Genomic DNA, 22,576 nt, shown 5'->3' on the forward strand with positions numbered 1-22,576 from the left:
TTTAAAAATGTCTGTAATTTTGATACCCAAACGATGAGTGTAACCCCAAGCCCAATACGTTTAAACACAGCTGGTATCATCCATAAAAAGGAAGGTGGAGTCTTAAAAGTTCACTGTTCATGACTACAGATGGAAGAATCACCAACTGAAGGCTGAAGAGAGACAGGTATTGATTGTATCAGTCTCTTGAGAGAGAGTGGTGACTGTGAAAACCTTAATGACAGTCCTGCAGTAGAAATATAACATCTTCAGATGACGGTTGAGTAGCTATAAGAGCCCTTTGACATATGCAGTAAAATATAACTACTGGTTAAACCAGTCAAGCTATTTTTTTTTTTTTTTCTTGATTCAACAACATTCATTTTTGTACACTAATACAACCATCTGATGACTGATGTTGCCTTTGGGTAACATTTTTTGCTGATACTCAGTTGACTGTTTAATTAAAGGAAACCTATTGAGCTTTTTTCCAGGTTCATACTTGCATTTTGGGTTTCTACTAGAACATGTTTAAATGCTTTCGTTTTCAAAACCACTTAACTTTTCTCATACTATCTGCCTGAATATACCTGTATTCACCCTCTGTTTGAAATGCTCCATTTTTGTGCCTGTCTCTTTAAGCCCCCCTCCCGAAAATAGCCCAGTCTGCGATGATTGGTCCGGGTCATGCTTCTGCGATCTTGGTGTCATTGCAGCTGGGTAAAGACTGTAATGTTGTCAAATCGAACAATTTGCGCGAGTGAATTACATGTAAAGTCAATGTAAAGATGTAATAACAACGGAATTCCCGTCAGGTAGCGCAATGGACTTAATGCGGATGACGCAAGATATGCAAATTAAGTAGCGCACATGAAGTGAGTAGTGCAATTTTGTGCCATACACTTATTCACGAGAGTTGAAAATTTGAACTTCAGCAACCAATTTGTGCCGCAATAGCCAATCAGCATTGAGAGCCTCTGGGGATGTATGATGCCGAGGATGTACCGGCAGAAGTTCATTCATTGATTCAGCAATTTCACGCACGTATGACGTTACTCACCCGTATGAAGCAGTCAACACAAAATATTCTAGCCTTCAAAACTTAAACGGCTAACACAACACCATTCTCGGAACCCATCAGATGTATTCGGCATCTGACTTCTGGCAGACGGTGATACAGCCTCTGGGGCCCGATTTTTTGGCATTCCAGTTTGATTTGGGCAGAGGAGGCGAATTTCCGTTTCCAACGTAAATATGCTGAACCATTGCGATGGATTCAGAGTTTGCAGTGACGCCAATTATGTTCTGCCTCGTTACTTCAACGCACGGACCGTTTAACCTGTTAACAACTGCAGCCAGCTCAAATGTGATTGGTCAATATCACGCGGACTACAAACACCCTACAACCAGAAACCAGGGCTCTTCCGCTCTTCTTCCGGAGGCAAGATCTCCGGGGTTTGCCTACAGACTCTACATTCACTGAATGTAGAGTTTGTATATAGAGACTAATGCAACACAAACATTTACATCGCATTTGGTGGTTTCTGCCCTGAAAACCTCCAACAAAAGTGTTTAAACTTGAATCTGATTCTGAAAATTCTCCAGCAGGAATATGATCCAAAATCAGGGAGAAATCAGCAACATCGGCAACCAAGTTTACATGTTCTCCTGATGTTAGCATGTGGCTAGGGGTTAATTTTACATATGTTCACCTTGTTATTTGAAACTGCCACGTTTACTATGAACATCCAACACTGTAACATTATATGACAGATAAAAGGGAAAGGCATAACAGGTCACCTTTAAATCTAATTTGCTAGTTTGAAAGATTGACTCTAACATTCATCTCTAAATAATATCAACAATCTGTCAGTTGTCAGGCTACAAAAGACCATATCAGGTAGAGGTCTATCTATAATCAAAAATAGTGCTGATACGTTTTAGCAGCTGCAGCTCAGGTAGATCAGGTTGGTTATTCATTTTAGGACCACTGGTACACATGTCCTGAAAAAAACGTATTGTAATAGCATACTACTATTTGAAGGTATAGTGTGCAGGATTGTCAGCAAAAGTGAAAGTAGAGGCCAACCCCATATTCACTCTCGTTTGGTGTTTCCCCTCCCTACATTTGCATTTTTTCTGCACTGTGTCTCTTACATGCCTCCTGCTTACAGTCTGTTACCTTTTTATAAAGTCTCAACCTCACCTGAGTGCTGTGGGGGTACACACACGGAATGTTTTGAAGACAGCAAATAAGAACAAAATAAGAAAATACAGGCAGAGGGCAGAGTCACCGCCACACACTGAGAGTGGGTCATAGCACCATATTCTGGGCCTTCTGCATAAGCAGTCTCTTGGGGCCCCCAGCCCTTGCTCTATTGATCCATGCCTCTCTCACGCACCTTTTGAATTTTATTATTTTTTTTACCAAGTCAGTTTTCCTTTTCTTTTTTGGAATCCTGATTTCCCTCTGGGGGAAAGACATGACAGTGAATATTGGTGCTCCAGCAACTTAAGCAGTCACTCACTCAGCTTCAGCTGCATTAAGAGTCGAGTCCTAATGCGGGATGGACTAAACCATTTTGTGCCTTAAAGGGGTTAGAGAGACCTATGAGAGCTTCCACTATAAGTTCAGTATTTATAACAATGTATTCAGTCAATTAAAATGAAGCTCAGCGAAAGTTCAATCAGGAAGACTTTCTTTGCGCTAATCCATCCACAATTCTCTCCCTCCCACTCCCACTGCTTCATCGGCTGACTATGGGTGTTCACTCTTCTAGTTATCCAATCAAACTTTGACACAATCTCTATCAGCCAGCTCTCTGCTGCTCTCCTGTTCACCTCCAGCCATCGTATCCAGAGTCCAGGACAAGCTCAACAGAGGCTCATTCCTCTACTCATCCAGATCACGAGCACTTCTCCATCTTCTCAGCATCTTAGCCTCACTACCTCTATCACCACCTGCGTCTAGACTGCGGGGGGGGGGGGGGGGGGGGGTCAAAGACGTTTCACATTTTTCATTCTTATGTGCGCATGTTAACATTCTTTTCACTAAAAAAACAAGTCTCTCCTGATTGACATTTAGTTATGTCACTAATTACTTACAAATTAAAAAACTGCAATCAAAGGCAGACTTTTCATGCCAGGTTTTTCGAGGGCCTCCCTCCCATTGGGGCCCTGGGTTATAAAAAAAAATAATCCTGCATAGTGTATTTTTGAAGGTATCAGTGAAACACTAAATGGTCCAAATCTGATAATAGGACAAACTGAAACAACAAATAGACAAAATTCTGACCCGATGGCAAATGTATGTATGTGTGTGTCTATAACTCATGTTGTGGGGACATTAATCTGTTTACACAGTGACATTATGGGGACTCACCTTCCTTATGGGGACAAAACCTAGTCCCCACAATGTAGGTTGATCATTAAATGTAGGGTGAAGACTTGATTTAAGGTTAGGTTCGGATTCAGGGTAGAGTTACACAAGTGGTGAATATGGTTAGGGTAGGTCAATGTAAAGTCCTATGAAGTGATGGAAACACGACTGTGTGTGTGTGTGTGTGTGTGTGTGTGTGTATGAGTTTCAGTGGTGGATCTCAGAATATCTCCAAAGTTCAGACTGTGCTCGAGGCTCGCTGTCTCATGCTGTGTGTCATCAGTCTGACAGTTTCTCACTCACACACAGTGTAAAGGACAGAGAGCAAGAGTGGCACAATGATATGTTTATTGAGAGGCTTTGGATAATAGAAAAGGTGGTGGCTGCTGCTGGAATGTCACAACCATTGACAAAAAACATGGACATGAACTCCCTTATCTAGACACACACATACGCACTCACTCGCACTCTGACACGCACACACTCGTGACCTCCACCGCCATCACTCCAAAGAGAGAAAAAACTCACGGCAATGCACAGGACAAGACGATAATCACAGTTTCTACAAGCTCATTTCTACATGAAAAAATTCACAGTTACACACGTATGAGGGAGATTTTCTTCTTAGGCACGGCAAAAGCAATAAGATGTGTATCTCAACAACAACAAAAATAATGATAAAAATAAAACATTTTTGCACATTTCATAAATCCTCAGGGAACCAGATGGACTGAATATTTACACTGGATCTGAGGTGGAAACATCCTCTATGTGCAGCCCGCAGGGATGCAAGGGAAAGGTCGCACTTGCAGTCAAAGGAGACAATGGTATAGGGCGATATGGCAATAAAGGTGAAAGGACACGTAAATGTCTGCATGTGTTTTCTCTTAGTACCAGAGTAAGGACTCAGCTCATCTGTTCACCCCCTGTATACATCTTTATAGTATCTCTCTTCCTATACATATACACATTTAGGATTTGCAGAACATGGGACTGAAACATTTAATATAAATGTAATCCCAGGTCAGAAAGAAGAATGGCTATTAGAAGGTTGTCAGTCTACACACAGCTCCACTGGTCAATGTCCAGCGGCGACAACGCTTTAAAATGATCATATACGAGTAAATCACATAAAGACAATATCACAGACAGTTACTTGGGCTGTTTTTTTTTTTGTTTTGTTTTTTTGCTCTTTTTATATATTTTCCATTCAAGTTCAGAAACTTCACTGTGTTGTCCTGTCTGTGTAGAGCGCTTCAGGAGTACGGTAAATATATAACAAGGTAATCATTGATAATTTAGCAGCCCTCGTCTGTGCGCTGACACAACAAGAACACCAAGGCAGACCCTCACACTCCTCCTCGCCTCGTCTTTGGAAAACCTTGTGCTCAAATAGGAAAGACAGCCAGTGACGTTCTCCCTGTCTCTCCCTCTCAGGTATTAATACATCTACTGTGGCGGCTTGACTGTGCAAAACACGGTAGCTCTTTGACAGGATGTAGCTCACACTGTAGCCATGTACTTTTTTTTAAATGAGCACTGCTGAGTAGTAAGCTGGTGTTTGTATTTGTGTGAAGGGAAGTGAGCGCATTTGTTTAACAGGCCTAGGTTTTTGTTGTCTGTTATTCTGTTATTTAGTCAGTACCTTACAGTAGCCTCGGGGAACCACGCAGTCGAACAAGGAAGCACTGAGGCGATAAAACAGTTGGTTTCCGAGCAGTTTGACAGCACTGAGTAGAAGAAAAGGTGCTCAAGAACTGAGGAGTATTGCTGGCATTTAGAGTCAATTTCCACACAACTACTACACCCAAAAAAACCCATCAAACCTAAGAGATGTTCGCTTTAAATTAGGATTTCAAACATGAATTCAACTTCCTTCTCTAATAAACTAAGGATCATGATATTTGGCAAAATGATGTTCAGTCAGTCAGTCAAAAGCGAAATTGAAATTGGTTTAATTCAATCGAAGTCCACACACAGAACTCTGATTGGCTCACTGGAGTCAGCGACTCTCTTTCAAATTAGGTAACGCCTAATTAGTACTCAAGTTCTTGGAAAGAAGAAATCTAACGTAAGAATGAGGTCTGAAATGAACATCCAAGTGAAAATGCAGGTCAGGTATAGGGTTAGGGTTAAGTTTAACATTAAACAGCTTAGACTGCACATTTCATTTAATCAAAATAGCTTACTTGCCAAAATCAAGCTAAAAAAAGTTGACAGACATCTAACATCATTTTATATTTACAGATATTAATAGATAGCATTTGGGTCACTGCGTCCCATCAAATCATGTCTTCATATGTTTATCCAAAACTGACGTCTAAATAAAGTAATTAAGTTACAAATTTATGGCCGTCCCTACCTCAAGTATTGATATTTAGCCTGCCAATCGGAACTAAGTTAAGCTGTGATGTGTTTTCCTGAAGTTATGCTACATTCATGCCATATCAGAGTTATCGTAATTATCAGCTTCCAGCTTGTCAATGTTCAATCAATATTCAACTAATCCAGTCACTGACTTGCAGGACTAACGCACACAAGTTGTGAGCATGGTAATCTCTTCTATCTCTACGATCCATCCCTTATGACATGAACGCAGCATTTTTTAAAGACGGACCATCCAGACTCTGTATTTCATCATAATGAGCTAACAAGGCCTGTCACATTTCAAAGGCTCCTTCACAAAAGGCCAAGAAACACTGCCGCTCCTTTTTTTTAAATAGCTGGCCCCTTAAGATCCCTAAATCCATTGTGCGCTGATTGACTGCTCAATGAAGCATTCAGGCAATCGTTGTCAAACTCGTAAATTCACGCGATCACGTCACATTGACCTGGTACTTCATCACCGGTAATCATTTCACGTGGACTACACCGACAAGAGGTTGTAAATAATGGAAGGCATGAACTCCACTATTTGCAGCATGGACGTGTTGATCACAGGGCATTACAAATAAATGGAAGTCATACGTATATATCTACCTTTAACCTGGGCCACGTGGTGTTTAACATCACAGCTCTTACTGGAAACTTCGTTGGCTGTTTGATGGCAAAATCCTATGACTGAGTTGACGATGAGCGCCTGAATGCATCATTAGTTTTTATCTCTGTAAGCCTAGACTGGCATCTCATTTGACGGGGAGGAGCAGGTTCAACCTGACCTTCACAGGGCTGCACCTTCGGAGGATTCGGCCCCTGACACATCTTCAAACTGCCTGAAAAACAATACAACTTTAAATGAACCATTTAAAACACTGCACATTAAAAACATCTTCTAGAAACTTTTTCACAAATGTAGATGGAGAAATTTTGAATTCCTGATATTATGGGTAACTTGAAGCTGGTATATTTTTCATTTATACACTTTCACTCTCTTGGGCTCCTATTCTGAATGTCTGGCTCTGTGCTACTGGCTGAATTAGCTACCACAGTGATACTATTGCTTCACATACGGTAACGATTGCTGGATGCTCAGTGGCAGTATTCAAAGCAACATTATACACGTACAGCAATGAGATGGCATGTGGGGCAAGATTTATTTTAGCCAAAACTTGTTAATTTGAGATCAAACTTTTCATCTTCACAGCTAAAATGGTTTATCACAGTGGAGATGGCATTATGGTGCAATGTGCGTGTGTGTGTGTGTTCGTGTGCGTGAGTGTTTTCCTGCATGAGTAACAGACGTGTTTGTTTGCTGTGTGCTTGTTTAGATAAGCCTGTGCCTGGATGTACAGCTTCCAATGTTTCCGAGTGAGTGTGTGTGTCAGCTCAGCAGATGGAGTTTGATTCTCACCACTGGGAAATCTCAATCCCACAATGCACTGGGAGTGGCGCCAAATGAGGAAGCGGCAACAGCAGCAATGAGGAACCAATCACAGTTTAAATACTGAGAAAAAAAAAGTGCTTTCCCTCTCCCTCGTCTTCCAGTGGTCATTGTTGTGCTATCCATCGAAATGAATGGGGTCTAGAGCATGAGTGAATTCTCAACTCATGATCATTAAAACACACACGTGTATCACAGACACAGTAAAACCGATTAACACAGATCACAAAGGAAAATGGGGACAGAGTGTTGGTTCCCCATCGATCCCTTTTTGTTTCTGAGCAGAAAAAAGCAAACACAAACGTCTGGAAATCCTGGCTTCACAAAATGTCCTCTTCCCCACAACAAAACCGACTGTCTCATCACTCTTGGGTCTATAGGAGGGAATTATTCCAAATTTAGGCCTACTTTTACATGGGATCTCTCCCTTTTATTCAGTGTCTTGTCCCAAATCCCCTGATCAGTCCGAAGGAACGTTTTTCGTTGGATTGCTGAGCCGTGGAGAGAGAGAAAGAAAAGAGGCGTTGATCGTGTTTTCCCAGCATCTTCATAAGAACAACGAAATTCACCTAAAACACAGCTTATTATACACCTACCAGCAGTTAGGATGAGGATTCAGTAGCGACCATTAAAAGCACGAGAAGGAACCCGAAAATAAGGTGCAGTACTGCGAGATGATCTGTTATATCGTGATTTGTAAAAGCCAACTGATGACATCACATTCCCTTGCCACAGCAAGGTGGGTTCAGACTTGAAAAATCAAGTCATTGTTACGGTGCCTGAATGTGTGTGTGTTCGTGTGTGTGTGTGCTAGGGCTTGACCGACACGTCATCCTGAAGCCAGTGTACGACGCCAAAACTCAGCTTTTGAACTGACATGTTATTATGTCCAAAAAGCATCTTAATGTCTGCCAAGACTTTTATTGTCAGGATGAAAAAGCCTCTAAAGCAGCATTTAGCTCACTGAGGGACAGCGAACGTTTTCACTGCAAGCCAGACTAATGACATTAAGGCAGAGTGAGGCAGGTGTCATTGCAGGTTTTTGAACGTGACACCGTGGAATGATTTCTCTGGCCGGACATCAGGTTTGTTATGATCAGGGAATGAACTTCACCATATCAGAGATGGATGACGACTGATATCTGTTCATAACTAAATGTTAGCAGCTGCCCAGTCTCTACGACAGCAAAATCATATATCGATAGTGTTTGTATGTGTTTGCTTGCTCATAGCAGAAAAAAAATCCATCCCCTGTAGCCCTTCCTTGGTGGGTCTGGCATGAATACGAGCTCTTCACTCCCCTAATAACCATCACAGTTCAGCGGTGGATTGTGAGATTGTCAACATAAATCGCTACAAACACCTCGATGTGAGGTATGAGTGGGAAAATAAAAACACTGAGATAAAAAGGGAGAAGGAGAAGGCGGCTGGTTGGCCCGAGTTAAGGGTCTTTATCTGATGCTTCCATCGAGGTGTAGTCCAGTTAGTCGTCTGTTCGTCCCATGCTACTGCAGGCCCAGCAACTGGAAGCTGGTTTCCCATAGGCTCAGCTGCAGCTGGGGGTCAAAGGTGGGTGGTGTTGTCATCTCCCTACGCCCATTGGCCCAGTAGCCTCCACCACACTCCCCCTCCAGGGCCGGTGACAGAGCGGCGTACACAACAGTGGCAGCGCCCTCTGCAGGAGTCTGAGAAAAACGCACACACAAACACACACACACACACACCTATAAATATATATGAATATATACACATATCTGATTTTCTTTCTATAAGCATCAAAAGGAATTGGAGTGACTGCAGGATGACAAGTTCAACAACAAGTTATAACTGCAAAAAACATGTGTATGAGTGTGTGTGTTTGTTTGTGTGAATGCCGGAGGAGGACCAATGTCACTGTATGTTAGCGTCAGGGAAAACAAGGCTCAGGGTGTGTGTGGGTGTGTATGTGTATGCATGCCTGAGTGTGCATGTGCACGAGTGTTAGGGCTGATGCATTTTAACAATGATCTCAGTGTCAGCTGTGAGACCAGGAGCAGGTTTCAGAGCAGAGAGGGGATCACATCCTGCGAGCATCAACAGTACACTTGCATACTGAATCAATGTGTGTGTCTGTCTCTGTGTGTGTTGTAGTACTCCACAATATTTCCAAGCATGAATTTTAATTGTTCCTCTGAATGAATTAGTATTTTGCTTGCAGGGCTAAATCTTTCAGTACAAGTGACGATACAGGCAAACACTACTTTTACTACATTATTCATGTTGCTGTGTTTTCACACACACAGAAGGGTTTAATTGTGGAGAGCAACTTTTGGTGAGAAGAAAATCAAACAAACATTTCCATGGATACAGGCCAGTAATTTCATTGCTCATAATGTCTGATTGCTTATGACTTTCCAGCAAAAGTGTCAGACCTTCGCCCTTGTAATTTTTCTATTGGCTGTCTGGTGGCATTAAAGGGGCTATTAATCTTTACTTCTTCCAGGGTTCCCACACATTTTTACTAATGAATTTTTCAAAACTTTTCCATAATTTTTAAACAATATTTAACCCCATCTCCGTGACTATATTTAACAAGTTTAAAATGGGTAGGCCTTTTAGAGCAAAACTGCTAGTGCTCGCTAACTTTACTTGCTTGTTAGACATACCTGCTGCCAACTGGCTGCTTACGCCAACAGACCAGACCGTCACATATGAGTGTGAAGGCCACACCCCTTTTGGGGAACAGAAAACTAAAGATTCTACAAATGTCAGTGCAATTTGCCGGGTCTTTAGATTATAGTTTTGACAAGTTTGTATGCATTTTCTTGGCAAACAAACATTTGTTTCGTAGACATGTCAAATAATTGTTCGCAATACCTTACGAAATTAAGGTTGATCGCTGCCATGACCCATCAGTCTTCCCTCATCCACATGGATCTGTGACTGGAAAACGGGTGTGGCCTTGGAGATCATGCAATAATGTGATGATGAGATGCCAGTCTGGTCTATGTGTATCACACGATAATAGTGACGTTTCAATGGTCACACAGCGTAGCATTAAATTTTAAATTATTAACATTAGGAATGTATTTAATGTTATATCAGACATGTTTTGGGATGGGATTTATGAATGTATATTAAACAATAGCCAAAACCATATATATTCAAAACTTTTCCAAAACATTCTCTTACTTCCAAACCATTTCTAGGCCTGGATTTTCCTGCCCATGGGATGTTGTATCCAGCAGCATTATTGTGTCTTGTTTACTTTTGTAAATGTTTCCTGTCCTTTCCCTTCCTCTCTGAGATGTATTTACCCAAGACAGAATGTCCTTGGCGTGTGACGTTCCAATACTTAAATTGTTTTCTTGAAAATAACAAAATACATATATATATATAAATATATATATAAAAAAATAAATATATTTGTTAACATATAAAAGGCTCAGCAGTAATGTTTTTTTTAACAAGTGGGTTAGAAATCTACATGCCCAAAGTCTTTTTTTTACTTATCCATATAAAAACAGTTTAATTTATAGGCGGTTATAAAATAACAGCAAAGGACAAAAAGACGTGCCTGTGTACAACAACCCCGTTGTATCTGCCTTGCTCTCAACAAACTGCGCATTGCATAGTTGGAGTTTTGCCACATCCTCTAACACCACCCAACTGAAATCCTGTTCCCTGGGTAATTAAAATGCTTGCCTGTGCTTCAGTTCAGAAACTTTGTCTTAACCAACCGCCATTCAGGAGGGACTGATCAATACTGCGTATATGCAACTGTCAACAGAGATAAATAGCAAGTGAGATGGCTCACTCCTTAGCTTCTTCCATCATCAGCTCCAGATAAAACAATGGGTTTAATTATTTATTACCACAGAATGACTGACTTGCATCCACATAATGGAGGGGGACCTCGCTTACAGAGTCTCCCATGTTGTTCTACAGTAGTAGAACGGACAACCAAACACTGGCTCTAGACAGGATCATTTGTGCTTTTCACGTTGGCCACCAAGTGTCAGTTCTGCAACCCCACTGCTAGATGCCTTTAGGCGAGAATGTAATAATATTTTTTTTTTACTTCCCATCTCTGGAAAAACATAAAACAAGATTTTGACAGTTCAATAATTCTTCGTTAGGGCATGAGAGACTTATGTCATTGTAAAAGGACAGATACACTACAGCTAAGAACAGGGAGATATTTGTAAGAAAGCACATTTTGATCGCTGAACTAAATAAGTTAGAACAATAGTATATGAGGGACCCCAACGATTCAGAATGAAAGACATTAGTGCTACTTGCAAACTACATTATAGTTCATGCAGAAACATAATTTGTACTACAAAAACTTAGGAGAAAACAGTTTGGGAGTGGTGATAAAGTGATCAAATATTAGCCCTAAAACTGAAACAAACCCAGAATAACTCCTCATTTCCTGTCATTCATAAAGACAAGAGCTAATATTTGAACCTCATAAAAAAAATAAAAAATAAAAAATAAAAAGAATAACTCAAAACTATATAAATCTGAATGGTTGTCTTTGGCTTTGTTAAAAGAAACTGAGATAGAATATTTGGAAAGACAATTTCTCATAGTCAGAGATAAAGGCTGCAATCAACACGTTGGCTCTTCAAAAAGCACCAGGAAAGGAGTGTCACAGTATTGACTTTCATAAATGCAGTACTGATCCCCTTCCTCACTTTACTATGTAATGACATTATTGTCAATCAGTCAATGCCGCACAGTACGAATTTTACTGTGATTCTTCTGTTGCAAAATCCAGGCAAAGACCATTTTGCAAATGAATAATTTCCATTACTAAGTCTGCTGAATAATGATGTGTTTTCAAAGACGCTTGCAATACATCTCGAGTGAGTGGTTTCATCTTTAATTCATGTCGATCAAGTGGGGTTTCACGCTGGCCGCCTCACCTCTAGTAGCACAAGGACGCTTTTAAATATGATGTCAAGAGCGGTACAGTTCAGCATGCAGCTGTGGCAGTGTCGATGGATGCTGAGGCATCAGTTGACAGGATTAAATAGCCACTTTTTCCTCCCATATTTAATATTTATACTTTTAAAATTGGACTGTGGTCCAATGTGTATACAGTGGGTTAAAGCTTTCCATTCATGGGCCATGGCTAAAGAACTTCATAGATGCCTTTCTATTTCTGGGTTATCCCTGTCTTCATGTCCAATTTGGAAGAATTCACTATTCACAGCTGTAGGGTAACTGGTTTTTAATAGGGTTTGGCAGCAGAAAAATATTACTAAACTGTGTCAATTGCTTTCTGGTGCCATTAATATGCGATTTAATGAACTGAAAATGCAGTATCATTTAAATTATGCCAAGGGCTTTCAGTACAAACAGTTAAAGATTTTACTAGGAAGTTACATTGCTAAGGGCATCACCGCTAAACATAACCACTAATGACAAAAAAGCAACAACAAAAAGGCGGCAGTGAGTGGCAAAGAGTTTCCCAACTTCAGAAAATTCATGAACTTTTTATAGCTGTTGCATAAATATAAGATCACAGTGGCAAAAAGACCTAGGAGTATTTCTCACCATGGCATTGAAATTTTTTAATCAAATTGTGTTAGATATAAAGTCGTTCGGCAAGGTAAATGGAATGACAGTAGAGAGGACCGTACTTGCTCATTGAAAACTGAGAAAACCAAACTGTTTTGACCTGGAGAAGAGGCTTACAGATTATTTAGATTTGATATCAGTCGAATGAGCACCCACAGCTCTTCAGGAACGAAATAGCGGTCTCACAGACACTTGGAATCTAATCAGGTCATCTCTGAATATTTTCACATCAATTGGATCTTTTTTTTTTTGTTTGAAGTAGTCAGCATGCTGATGATTTGTTCTTAAGTAAAGAGTGTTACTCTGGTCCTTTGTGAGAGTGCTAGGCTGAAGGCACAGCAAAGAGTTTGGCTGGTGGTGTCTCCACCTCAACACTCCTTGTTGCTCCAACCCTCACATTTGACTGTCTGTTGTTCTGTGTATGTGTCTTGCATGTCCCCGGTATTATTTTTTTGGAATACAAAAACCTCAAAACAGGCTACTCATTTCTGCTCACCTGTTGCTTTGTTGTATCAAACTTTACTGCTTTGTCTGCCAATAATACTGTATCTTTCCCCACATTATTCACTAATTATAATGACTACTTCCTGCAAATATTGATTGCGGCACGCTACCAACAGGTGCTGCCGGTTTCATCGACTATTAAAGAGCATCACATTGTGATTTTAGATTATTATCATTTATGCCTTTGTCAATATTTACACCGATCAGGCATAACATTAAAACCACTGACATGTTATGTAAATAACATCTATCATCTCTCTACAGTGCAATGTTTGCCTAGGAAACCTTGAGTCCTGGCATTTGTGTGAATGCCACCTGACATGCACCACCAAGTGAAACACTATTTCAGATCAAGTACATCTTGTCATTGCAACAGCACTCCCTGATGGCAGCGGCCTCCCAAGCAGGACAATGTGTTCTGCCAAACCTCAAAAACTGCTCAGGAATGGCCCGGGGAATGTGATTAAAAAACTCAAGGTGGTGACTTGGCCTAAAAAATTCCCCAGATTCCAAACCAATCAAGCATCTATGGGATGTATCAGTACCCCACCTTGCAATGCACAGGGCTCAAAGAGTCTGGAGCCAGATGCCCTATGTCCATGTCTCGACAGGTCAAAGCCATGTCTGATCCACAGCGACCTCTACGGTACCACTGTGTACCATGGATGTTCAATTGGATTGGGATCTGGGGACTACAGAGGTCGGGTTGATGCCTTGAGCTCTTTGTCGCATTCCTTGGGCCATTCCTGAACAGCCATGGACACAGGACCTCTGGGGTACCTGTATGTCCCACAGATAAGGAGGTGTACTTGGTCTGCAACAGTGTTTGGGTGGCGGGTGCATGTCATCCACATGAATACCAGGACCCACTGCCAAGGATTCACAGCAGAACACTGCATTGTAATAAAATGATCAATAGTATTCACTTCATCCATCAGTGGTTTTAATCTGTGGCTGATAGATGTATTCCTCATCTACCTCCTTGACTGTTCTCGTCCTGGATTAATAAAGTCCTCTTTCTTCTAGCTCTTCAAGTTCTCTCTCTACAATATCTCTTAGCTTTTGGCTCTGCATGCACCTAAATGTTACGGCTCTACATAAATAGGTGTCGTAACGGGAGAGAATCACAGGTTGTGTGTTTGTGCGTGTGTGTGTTAATGATTACATGCATGAGTGTGTGTGATTAATGTGTTTGCGTATGTGGGGCAGAACCATCCCAAAGGTTGTGCTCAGAGGCAAATGCCTGTGACAATTGCAGTTTTGGGAGCGCACACACACGTCTCCTTCCATTAAATCCCAGGGACATTAACAGCAGCCTGCGGCCAGCGCTTTGAGCTAGGCAAGAAATGTTTTAAAATATTATACAGTGAACAGCCTGCCTTGATTTCTAGTAGCAGCTCCATTTTCAGTGATGTGGATAGAGTGTGTGTATGTGTGTGTGCGCATGCTTGAGTATGTTTCATCTTGTATAATAAAATCGTGAATGTCTGCACTTGAGTTTGTTGTTTCAGGTCACTGCAGTAGGTTAAACAAAGTTAAACAGTGTCGCAGCAGTTCCTTAACAAGAGAGCAGACCATGTGGACTGCAAAGTTACTGCAATCATCACCATTTTGCTGCAGACATCCAAGATTTCAACTTCAACAGTTCAGCTTTAAAATCATTAAACGAAAACCTAAGCTCCTCTGGGTACAAGCTTGTACAATGTGTTTTATCACTGCAAAAGACTTGGATTGCAGATCTGTTGTGTCCTTTTTTTTTGGTGTGCATTTCTTTCACTACGGAAGCCGAGAACAGCTGTGTTTGCAGTTGTTTTAATGCCGTTATCTCAACATCACAAACTTCGTTAACCTGAAATAACGAGATAATCAACCCTTTATCACAAGAAAACAATTATTACTCATTACTAATATTTATCAGAGGTCAGGAGTGACATGCCAGCATGTATAGATGGTGTCATGACTACCGTAGCAACTGATTTAAGATGAAAATGTCAGATTATTGATCAACGCATGAGACTGTACATCATCATCACATAACTTACATCAAATACTCTGATGACACTGTGATCATGGACACCACTGACTCACCGGGACAAATACAGACTGAGTTGGACACTTTTGCAGGGTGGTGTAGGCAGAACTGTCTTGACCTCAACTCCTCCATAACAAAAGAACTGGTGATTGACTTCCGTAAAGCCGCCTCCATCATCCCTCCTCCGTCAGTTAACAATCAGCCAATTGAAAGGGTCAATTCATACAGATATCTTGGGACCATAATCGACCATAAACTCACCTTTCACAAAAACAGTGAAGCCATCTTCTCCAAATGTCAGCAGCGCCTCTTTTTTTCTCAGGAAACTTCACAGACTCCAGGTTCACCAATCAGTTTTAGCAGCTTTCTACAAGTGTTTCATTGAATCAGTTATTTCCTTCAACATATCAGCCTGGTTTGGTTCACTGTCCAACATCCACCGCAATCCACTAAACAAAATCATAACAATTAGCAGTAAAATAATCGGACTGGCACAGGAACCACTTCTCAGCATCTACAATAGAAGGACTAAACAAAAAGGTTTTCAGATAGCTTCAGACACCACCCACACACTGCACAGCCATTACAAACTCCTACCATCAGGTCTCAGGTACAGATCTCTTGCTTTTAAAACAAAGAGATCCATGTCCAGCTTTGTACCCTCATTCATCAGATTATTGAATAACAGCTGATTTGATCTGGTATGTGTATGCTTGAGGGTGTGTGTGTGTGTTTGTTTTTTTTCTCTCCTTTTAACATTTGTATTTGTATTTTTAATTCAATTCAATTCAATTCAATTTTATTTATAAAGCCCAATATCACAAATCACAATTTGCCTCACAGGGCTTTACAGCATACGACATCCCTCTGTCCTTAAGACCCTCACAGCGGATAAGGAAAAACTCCCCAAAAAAAACCCTTTAACGGGGGAAAAAAAAACGGTAACTTTTTAACATTTGTATTTATCTATTTATTTTGTTTAATATGCACTGTTGCTCTTCACAGACGAAGTTCCTAACGGAAATAAAGTTCTTTGAAATGAATTGAATTAAGGACTAACAGTTCAGTTATGAATCCTCCTCAACAGTTATGACGGTGATTTTGAAGGCTGAAATCAGGTTTGATTGGATGAACCAGAGTTCTCCATTGTCATCTGGTGATCTCAAGAAACAAAAACAAAAGTTGTGTTCTTGTGATAAACTGTCTCTTCATCTTGAGCAATCTGCCTTTTATTTTCTTGAGAATAAACAAAAATTGACTCTTATCACAAGAAAACAAGCTGTTATCTTGAGATAATTGAAAAAAATAATTACAAGCACCATCGTTCTCGGCTTCCATATTTCACAGACCTTTAGAAAACACTTAGATACATCGCATTATCTTCTGGACATTTAGATAATAGAGATTTAGTAAGAACAACAGCAAAATAAACTGCAGTTTGAGGGATCAAGGAAAATTTTAAAGTAACAAAGATTAGGGCCTTGGTGTCCTTCAAATGTTCTGTAACCATAAAGTAACTGAATCAAAATCGAGGATTAGAGACAAAGTATTTTGAGTTGAGAGGGAAAACTACCCATTGGTAATGTGGAAAAACACAAAGTGTACTTTGCAACAATAAAATTATTGGGGTGAAAAATTACACAACCTATAAAAAAGGCTTTAGTTAATAAATAATGCTATCTGGTTTCTGATCAAAAATGGTGGAACTGTGTTTAAACCAAAGCTTTATTTTTCCACAGTTAATTATCACGTGTGCTTTAATATTTGTCACATCTGCTTTGCTGCCTTGCAGGATGACATAAATCAAATGTGTGAATGAAAGATGAAAGTCAGGACAGTGTTTTACCTTGAAGAGCAGGCGAGCAATGGCGCTCTGTGCCAGGCAGAGGGGCGTCCAGAGGTGGCGATAGAGAGCAGTATCCACCATGCCAGGATCCACAGCACATGAACTCAGTGGGAAGCCTCCACGCTGCAGCTCCTGGTGGAGGTGGGAACTAAATAACAGCTGGGCCAGCTTACTGCGACAATAAGCAGCATGGGCTGAATAACACTGGCTGGAGAGGGGGAAGGCAATAAACACTGTCAGACCTTTACACTGGAACTATGAAATGAGCTTCTGTTAAATATAACAGACAAAAGGCAGGTAAGCAGCTGTTTTCTCTTCAGTTTATTCTGATAAACTGTTGCCACTATAGGTGCTATTTTTCCATGTCCTGCTCAACAAGGCCAAGTTCTTCTTTTAGTGGAAATATAACAAGACCTCGCTGAATCATCAGGCTCAACGAGCCAACAAGGCCGCACAGTGTCATTGATGTGAAGCATGTGAAACCAAACAACATCGTTGGACTGCAGAGCTGCAGTGCCAGCTATCTACAAAGATCTATGGAGGAGATCAGATCAGGAGTTCTAGTCCAACTTGCACAGACTATCTGCAATTAAAGTGACAGCAGTTTAATTATTTTTTATTGTTTAGCAGAGGCAGCGCACAATACATCTATTATACCAGATATGGTTAAAAGCTAATATTCATTTGTAGTTCCTGAGCGGAAGCCACTAGTGACACATAGAGTAACAGAGATTTAAAAAAGACACGTTGTAGTAAATTAAAAAACCTTACACCTTGAAGACAGAGGTGTAAGGGTAAAAACAGACAGTTCATCTGCACAAGAAATTACCAATCAGTCACTCAGTACCAGTGCTGGCTACCTTTAGTGTTTCGTAGCTCAGTGATTGACCTGACTGTCCTTCAACCATGTCAAACAAAATGTGTGCATCATCTATAAGACAGAAAGGTATATCCAATTTTCACACCAACCAGGAAGTCAGCGCTAAACTGCAGTTTCTTCCTTTTTATCATCTGCAGTTTGTGCCTGTTTGAAGATTTACAGCTCAGATATACAGCTCGCAAAGTGATTTTAATATCATTTTGATAGCACTCAATATATTTACCTATCTGTTGATTTAAAACGTTGATGCACAGACTCCCTGTGATATTATACTAATATCATATGCAAACAGCTTCTCCTACTAAAAGACACATCTGTGAAACAAGATTAAACTGCCTGAGTGTATGCACACTTGAGGATAATGATGCTCCATGTTATATTTTTATTTTAGCAGGTGGTACAAGTGCAACATGTAAAACCTCTCTCTCACACACACAGCTGTAAAATCAGATTTTTTTTTAACAGCTATTACTTTCCTTTCCTCCTGTTGACAGTACTGACAGGTCCTCACACAAGACTGCTGCTGTAACTCTCCTTTCCTTTACAGCAGGTAAGTTTGTCAGTTAGCTACAAGGCAGCTACATTCAGGACCTCACAACTTAAGATCTTAGCTTTTAGTAGCAAATTGCTGTTAAGCTAAAATCGGGTCACAGTTATATCTTGTAATATTATTTTTCTGTCGTCTTCAAATGACCCTTGTAGGCATCACTGAGGCCCTGCCAGCTATTATAGTGGACACCTGCATTCAGAACTGAAAAAAGTTTGCGTCAACTTTTGATATTTTACATTACTTTATATTCTTTAACAAACTGGGAGAGGCTAAGCACATTGGTGTGTGCCTTTGCCCAACACAATATAGATATTCAGGCTGCTAATGCTTCTGGACAGCTGTGCTGCTAAGTGGAATGATACTGAGCCAACTGGAGCCAACAGCTGTCCACTAGTGCCAGCAGGAAAATGAGATACTTGTGTTGGTGATGCCAGTACAGAAAGAGTGCAGGTGAGTGTGACAAGTTGGGATTTGAAATGTTTTTGCAACAAACAAACAAACAAAACAAAACAGGTAAAGTTAAATTCTTGTTTACTACTATGGTATTACTTTTGCAGTTTTAGTCATTGGTGGTGGTTTACATCCTGTTTAATTATCTGATGTCACCATGTTCCCAAATCTCTCAAATCAAGTTGGTCCAATGTTGTTGTTTCTTATAAGATTGTAGGAAAAGTAAAAAACTAATTTCCCAGTTAAAAAAAAAATAAAAGAGTAATCATTTACAAATTGATTAAATGTTCTTTAAACATCATTCTTTTTGTAAAAGGCCTGCTCTGTAATATATCATCTGATATGGTTGTGATTACGTGTGTGTGTGTGTGAGCCTACCAGCTATTTAAATCGTTAAGTCTGATCTCGCCGATGCAATGGGCAGAGGAGGAGACGTTGACCACACGTGAGAAATGACCACACTTCCCAGAATCCTTCAGTGTGTCCAGGAGCAGCCAGGTTAACAGGAAGTGGCCTAAGTAGTTTATGCCAAAGTGCTGCTCAAATCCATCCTCAGTACGGCCCTCAGGAACCAGCATGACACCCGCTTGACACACAGAAACAAAAACACACACACATATACAATCACTTAAAGCACACAAAAATACATTTCAATGGGGGTGTAACAGTGCTGAAACTGACTCAACTGCAACATAAATGTCCGCTGTTCTCGTGTTGTGGTGCCAATTTCTGCCACCTCAAGAAATCCAGCCCATTGAGCTATCATTACGTTATGAGGCGGCACCCCCAACATGGCTGCTAACAATGCTGAGATTTCATGACTGGTGATGAGTATGACATACATAACTTACAGAATCATTGCATGCAATAGTCCACCTTCCACGTTCTCTCCCATTCTCTGTCATTGTCTTCTCTCCTTCTCTCTCCTTAACACACATAAGTATGTGTCATGGCACTCAGTCCTTGTCTCTGTCCTTGTCTCTGTCCTTGTCTAGACTGATAATCTTTATTTAGTTTATTTATAAGTTAAGTTAATTCATAAAGGTAATCAACCTCAGTTTTCCTCAGTATTCTTGACATGTTCTTGTACTTGACTTAATAGGGCCCAGATTTTTCCCATTTTTTCTTATTCATCCACCACCCTCTAAACTAACCCCTCTGCCAGCCATCCCTGAAAGGACCATAAAAAAAGTGATTAAAACAATGGCGATTTAAACTGAACTGTGAATTTAGAAAATCATCACACCCCTACGTTTCAGTGTTTGAAGTTGACTGTATTCTCAACATGGTGAGTAATTCCTTTATGAGCACTAATATCCAAGTTCTTCGGTAGGCCTGATGTGCCTGATGCATCTGACACACAAGATAAAAGTACACACAAGAGCCCATACTGTGCAAACAGCTCCGAATCGGTGAATAATATTCCTAATAACCTGTACCATGGGGGTCTCTAATGTGTCTGCAGTGTTCAGCACAGAGTTCATTATGTGTGATCACACTTGTGATCTCTTTAGTGGCTCATCCGTGGCTGACTCATCAATAAGAAGACAGATCACACCTGTGGCCTGAACTCGAGGTGCTGAGATTGAGAGTGCATGAAAGCTAGCTGACAGGTAAGCAAAGAAGTTGAAAAAGATTATAACGGAACTTTGACAGAATACAATCAAAGAAAGGAGACCCACTCTGAACACTGACAATTTCAGGATCTCTACGGGCCTTTTCCCATTGCACAAAAAAACCCATTGACATCCACTAACATCTGGCTTTTGTCTTTAGTGGCAAATGACTCTGCAGTAGTCGCAGGAATTTATACGCTCCAGCTCTGATCAGCAGTGATGGATACATGACACACAGATGACCACGCCAACTTTCACCCCTTTTGCGGTGTGATTGTTGATAACTTCTGTGACTCTTTGTCATCTCAGCCGCAAATTCTATCTGTCTCCGTCCAAGCAGCACTCCAACAGGGTTTCAAATTAGAGACAGATATTGAAAAAAGAGATAACCACCGTAACATTTTCACTGGCCTTCATGCTGCTATCTACTGTTTACTGACCCTGTTTTCTAGTGTTTGTGATGTCGAACATGATACACCAAAAAACTGGCAATGAGAAAGGAGTCCATCGCATATTTTAAGCGCATTTTTCCAGTTTAAAAGCACAGGGCTTAAAGAATCTGGTGCCAGACACCACAGGACAGTCCTCAGAGGTCCTGTGTCCATGCCTCGAGAGGTCAGAGCCATGTCTGATCCACAGGGACCTCTGTGGTACCACCGTGTCCCATGGATGCTCGATTGGATTGGGATCTAGGGACTACCGAGGTAAGGTCGATGCCTTGAGCTCTTTGTTGTATTCATTGGGTCATTCCCGAACGGGCATGGACACAGGACCTCTGGGGTACCTGTATGTCCCACGGATAAGGAGGTGCACTTGGTCTGCAACTGTGCATGTCATACACATGATAACCAGGACCCATGGATTCCCAGCAGAACAATGCATTGTAACAAGGTGATCAATATTATTCACATCACCCATCAGTGGTTTTAATTGGGTGTCTGATAGGTGTATTCCTCATCTATCTGCATATTTTAAGCACATTTTTTCAGTTTAAAAAAACTTCTGGTTTAAAATTCTGGTGTAAGTACTGTGTGAAAAAGAATTCAACTAAAATCCACTTTTATATCATTAAAAGTGTTAAAAAACAGATTTTTTAAAATCAGTTTAACTGAACACATTTGGAGGATAAAGGGTGGTGTCTATGAGCGGGTACTTGAGCTCAGCGGATAGGGCTGTGGGGACACATAAGACATAAAAGGTTGTGCTAACTGATGAGCCGGCCAGATGGAGCACATACGAAACACAGCACTTGCACAAATGCTAAAATATACTGTGTGTTCAAGACTTTTCAGTGAGCTGATTTTAATGCTTTAAATCCTATGAAATTCAGTCAGGTAACATTATCTAAATTACACCGCTTTGTAGAGGATGTCTACCTTTCTCACTGGTCTACTCTATATATGCGGTATACAGCCCACATGACAAGAACATGCCGTCTCCATCACTCACCATTATTGACCAGAATGTTTAACGGCAGGTCCCGCTCCGTGAAGCTCTGCACAAACTGACGAACAGACTGCAGAGAGGCTAGGTCCAGTTTGGTGAACTCCACTGAAATGCACACACACACACACACACACGCACGCAGACACAGACACACACACACATCAGAGCCATTGTAAACGGATTATTTCTGCTGGCCATTTTGGCCGTAAGACATCAAAGAGTGTATTAATCATCTCTTACAGCGGGCTTGGTGAGTTCTTAAACTACAATACTGGCAGCGCTACGCTTCTGTTGCTCCAGCACATTATTTCAAACCTAATACTTCTTCCTGTGCTCCATCAAAGCTTAACACACCATTACATCAGGTCTAATGTATGATAAGACACAGGTACGACAGCAATGCCCAGGAGCTGGTATCATCAGGGCGTGAAAGTGACTTTGTGTGCTTAAGTGTAAGCGTCTGTATACAGAGAAACACTTAAACATAAAAAGCTTGACAGACAGGT

At 40.8% G+C, this 22,576-nt stretch overlaps 1 protein-coding gene across 2 annotated transcripts in view; it reads right to left on the minus strand.

Moving 5' to 3' along the window:
- Window positions 1–3,689: 3,689 nt before the first annotated feature.
- Window positions 3,690–22,576, minus strand: part of LOC117251495 (polyprenol dehydrogenase) — a 73,267-nt gene continuing 54,380 nt past the window's right edge. The window contains exons 5-8 of one of the 2 annotated variants that reach the window (XM_033617827.2): window positions 22,074–22,175; window positions 19,387–19,594; window positions 17,129–17,336; window positions 3,690–8,863 (exon numbers count right to left, since the gene is read on the minus strand). In XM_033617827.2, coding sequence (XP_033473718.2) covers window positions 8,684–8,863; window positions 17,129–17,336; window positions 19,387–19,594; window positions 22,074–22,175 — 698 coding nt within the window. In that variant the 3' untranslated portion in view covers window positions 3,690–8,683. The remainder of the gene's footprint in view (window positions 8,864–17,128; window positions 17,337–19,386; window positions 19,595–22,073; window positions 22,176–22,576) is intronic. The other variant, XM_078174417.1, reaches the window with a different exon arrangement.

The sequence above is a fragment of the Epinephelus lanceolatus genome, chromosome 14 (genome assembly GCF_041903045.1).
Source record: "Epinephelus lanceolatus isolate andai-2023 chromosome 14, ASM4190304v1, whole genome shotgun sequence".
Lineage (NCBI taxonomy): Eukaryota > Metazoa > Chordata > Actinopteri > Perciformes > Serranidae > Epinephelus > Epinephelus lanceolatus.